The 4019-nt window shown below is 37.2% G+C and overlaps 1 protein-coding gene across 1 annotated transcript; it reads right to left on the minus strand.

Annotated features, from left to right (window-relative positions):
- Positions 1-526: 526 nt before the first annotated feature.
- On the minus strand, positions 527-2577 carry polr2l (RNA polymerase II, I and III subunit L). Its single transcript, XM_030376429.1, has 3 exons — positions 2349-2577; positions 926-1029; positions 527-836 (listed from the first exon to the last, which is right to left on the minus strand). The coding sequence occupies exons 2-3, from the start codon at positions 1018-1020 to the stop codon at positions 728-730; spliced, it is 204 nt and encodes a 67-aa protein (XP_030232289.1). The 5' UTR covers positions 1021-1029; positions 2349-2577; the 3' UTR covers positions 527-727.
- Between the last annotated feature and the right edge of the window lie 1442 nt (positions 2578-4019).

Here is a 4019-nt window from a genome sequence, read left to right on the forward strand (position 1 = left end):
TGTAAACTGGTTGATATGTCATCCAGGTGCATATGAACCACCTGGCAGTAAGAAAGAATGAAATAGAACTTGAATTAGGAATGTAACTAGAGTTCTACGTGAAGAACGCCAGAGTTGACTTGTCACTTTTTGTCTAATTGTGAATGTTTTTGTTTTCTTTGAAAGAGTATTTAAGTATTTTGTATTTTTTCCTGGGTAAGAGTGATATACAAAATAAAGTAAAGCAGATCCAGACCAATGTGCCTGACATCGCCAAACCATTTTGCAAATACATACAAGTCTGGAACATCAGAGTTCATTTTTGAATTCATATCCAAGGGCCGTTATCAACTGCGAATTGGACCGACCTAAAACCAATCAGAGCAACAAAACTTTACACATCAGCGGCAGCCAACTTGGTTGTTTATGAAAAGGCCTCAATGACGCTCTGTTTAGTTATCGAACCCGCTCCATATTAAATAAACGGGGGGGGGGGGGGGGGGGGGGGGACTCTTGAAACCAGGGTAACCATTTGATAAAAACAATATGAAATTGAGAAACGTTGTTCATTTTATTAAGAAAAGTCTAGTTTGATATTTTACATTTGCTATATCAAGGCTTCCCACTTTGAACACAGGTGTTTGCCCCATCATCACTGTTATATAGCCACAGTCTACATGCTGGTAGTGGTGTCACAACTTGGAGTCAGTCCGTTGATAGTTTTCCTTTTACGATGGAAGGGGTAACATCACTTTTCTAGTGGAGCGTAATTCAGCAACTTCTCAATAAGATCCACGTGAGCAAGGAGCATCCTCCGACAACAGTACCTCTTCAAGCCCAGAGCATCAAGAGCATCACTTCAAAGAAAGGGAGAATAAAAGAAGTTAGACATTTTAAATGAAAATGTGTTATCAATTAATGGACATGATCTCATAAAGTAACTCACCCTTCGGTATACTCGGCTTGAAGAAGGCCAAGGTACGCTTCCCACTTGTTACCCACAATCTTTCCACAAGTGAAGCATCGAACTGGAATAATCATCGTTAATGCCTGGGAAGCAACAAATGTATGCATTAACATGTGACTACCAGTGGTGGGAGAACACCTTTTACAAATTAGATGTTGTAGATACAGATGGTGCTATGATTATTCTCACAAGGTGGGGAAAGGTAACCGTGCGCAATTACTTTCCTGCGACAATCCATCCTGCTAAGCTTCAAGTTAACTTTGAGTCCGAACCGGACCAATCGGCGAGAGATTCCTCGGGACGCTTGCACGGTTCATTCTGCTCTACAGTTCAGACATTTTTCAACTAAGTAAATATCCATGGTAGAAACATCCTACATCTGGTGGTTTAAGAATTATGTTAACGCTTTTTGCATTAAATAATTATTTGGTCGTATATAAAATGAAACTAGAAAATGCACTTCCTGCAGAAAATGCCATGCAACTACAGTGCTGTAGTACAAAGTGAGGTTGAAAATATTTTTTAATAAAGCCACATAGATTAAGACAAAGAAACGTTAAATGGCATGAATCAAGTGAAGGGATTTGAACAAAAGTTCAAAAGTCTGAAAGGAGTAAACAGTGAAAAAGAAGAGAAAAGAAAAAGGAAATGGTTGGAATGGAAACCAATAAAGTATATAATATGAAGAATCTGAAATGACAAATGTATTGCCCTGCACTGTGTGTGTGTGTGTGTGTGTGTGTGTGTGTGTGTGTGTGTGTGTGTGTGTGTGTGTATAGTTACAATTTTTGTATCCCCCCCATCATTTTTTTTTTATTTAATTAATTTGATTTCCTGTATTCTTTTACCTTTTAAGTATAACATTGCTTGGGGAGTCCAATTCCTCCACTGAAAAGGGTGGAAAGTGCTTACTTACAACTCTGCTGTTTAGCGATCTCTCTTCTCTACGTGTAGTTGTGTTGCGCGAATGCTGCTGAGGGAGGTAGCCTATTTGATTGATTCGCTGAATTGTCCAATCATGTGGCGATAACAAAAAAGAAAAACGAATGGCCTCGAATGACCAATAACTAGCCTAGCCCAAATCATTGACGTGCAGACGCATTTAAATGGTTGCTGGAAGTGACAAGTATATCACACAATTTAACGAGGATAAACGCTGTGTATTTTTGTTGATTTATTTCGTATTGATTAATAGTTGGCAGATATATTCAAGTGAATATTTCACGGAGGGCCCGCGCCCTCTATTGACACACTGCTACTGTTTATAAGTAAACAAGTTATTAAGCTAACGTTAACTAGTTATGTTGGCCACAGTATCTTACTTGATACCTGGCTGTTTAAAGGAGTGATTAAATATAACAGTCGATTGAATATATATATCTGTGTGTGTTTCGATGCTTACCTATCGTTTGGATTTGATTGAATGTTATTATAGTGAACCTCCACGCTTGTTACAATGATGCTTTGCTATACGTCTGCATGCGTCGCCCGCGCAATACGGAAGGCATTTCCTTCCTTTCTTCTTCTTCTGCTTCTTGTCAGTTTCCGGTAGTTTGGAAGCTGTCCAGCATATTACTGCCCTCCACAGGTCCGATGTAGAACTAGATTTCCAGATCAGATTATGGTTATCACAGTGTCCAAACAAGGAAAAAACAGAAAAAGCCTGAACTCCATGCCCCAACAGTCTACCAAGTAGTACATGTCTTTCTGTCTTATATTCTCTACACTCCAGAAAAACTTTCTTTCCTTTCTTCTTCTTTTTTGCTTATTTAATAGCTAAGAATATCAACTATTAGGCGCATACCGCCACCTAACGTTCCGGAGTATGTAGAACAGGATCTAGTTTACATTACGCTATAATATGAGTAGCACTTTATTCTATTATATAATCCGGTGTTTATTAATGCATCCACCACCCTTCTCTGTGATTCCAACACCTTATCTCTTCTTGCTCCTATTTATCCTGAAAAATCCCATTGTAGTCCGATGTCCCTTTCTTCATTATAGTTACAAAGTGCATAACTTCATGCTCTTGATTTTCAGTTAAATTGCAATGTGCGCATACATGTGAATTTGCCTTTCCTAATATAAATAAAGTCTTATTTAAACCAGTAGCCTTACTGTTGCAAAGTCTATTCACAAAGCACCACCCTCTCTGACTTCACTTCTTCCCCACACCACCATTTCTTGATGCAGCCGATTAAATGATAACTGTATTTCTATTCCCTATATTAATTGGACATTTTTCAAAATCTTCTTGCTTTGTATTTATTTGCAGTTAAAAAACAACAATAATTAGGTGCACTACCGCCGCAGCTGAACTGAGTTTGGAGTTAGGAAAAGGTTTTTTGTTAGGCGTATTTTAATGGATTCTTTAATATTGGCATCATGTTTGGTACTGTCACTTTTAGAGAACTTAATATGTGTATATTTTGAATAAATATTTTTTTACTTAAAGGTAAAAATAGCAACTTGCCACTAATATGTTGGATGCCTGGTAGTCTGTAATGGTTTTTGTCTCTCCGTTCTGCATCGAAGGGCGAGGAACAGATTAATTAATATTTATTTTCCATTTGACTTATGATAACAGTTAGACGAATGAGGTTCCACAACGTACTCCATTTGGTAAATTCAGGTTTGTCTTTTGATCTAATTCCTAACTTTCTATTTTATTTTATGTCATACTGAATCTTCAAATAGGATAGTGCTTACTTATTTTCTCCTGACATCAGTGTAGACACGCTTCCTCTACCACAATTCACATTCATGCCAAAACAATCCTACCAACCTCAGAGTTAACCCAGGTGATTCATCACTTTTCTATCATATGCTAAAATTGGGATTTTCCCAAATCAATGGGCAGCTAGGTCTTCTTCACATCTTAAATAAAATATTTTTACCAATTACTTTCAATTAGTAAGAACGGTGTATGACATTCTTCCGCAATGGATGAATAAAGCTTAATATTATATATAACTCTTAATATTCTAAATAAATCATCCCTCATATTGTCCCTTATATTGTGATGTGTAATTTGTAATTGTGGACAAAGTTATATTGATAGAAACAGCTG

Source organism: Gadus morhua, chromosome 14 (genome assembly GCF_902167405.1).
Source record: "Gadus morhua chromosome 14, gadMor3.0, whole genome shotgun sequence".
In the NCBI taxonomy this organism is placed as follows: domain Eukaryota; kingdom Metazoa; phylum Chordata; class Actinopteri; order Gadiformes; family Gadidae; genus Gadus; species Gadus morhua.

Bases quoted from the DNA above. Each gene is read 5' to 3' on its own strand.
- polr2l (XM_030376429.1), bottom strand. From the start codon at position 1,020: ATGATTATTCCAGTTCGATGCTTCACTTGTGGAAAGATTGTGGGTAAC. The intron at 837-925 runs GTGAGTTACTTT...CTTTCTTTGAAG, and splicing joins CAAGCCGAGTATACCGAAGG to TGATGCTCTTGATGCTCTGG.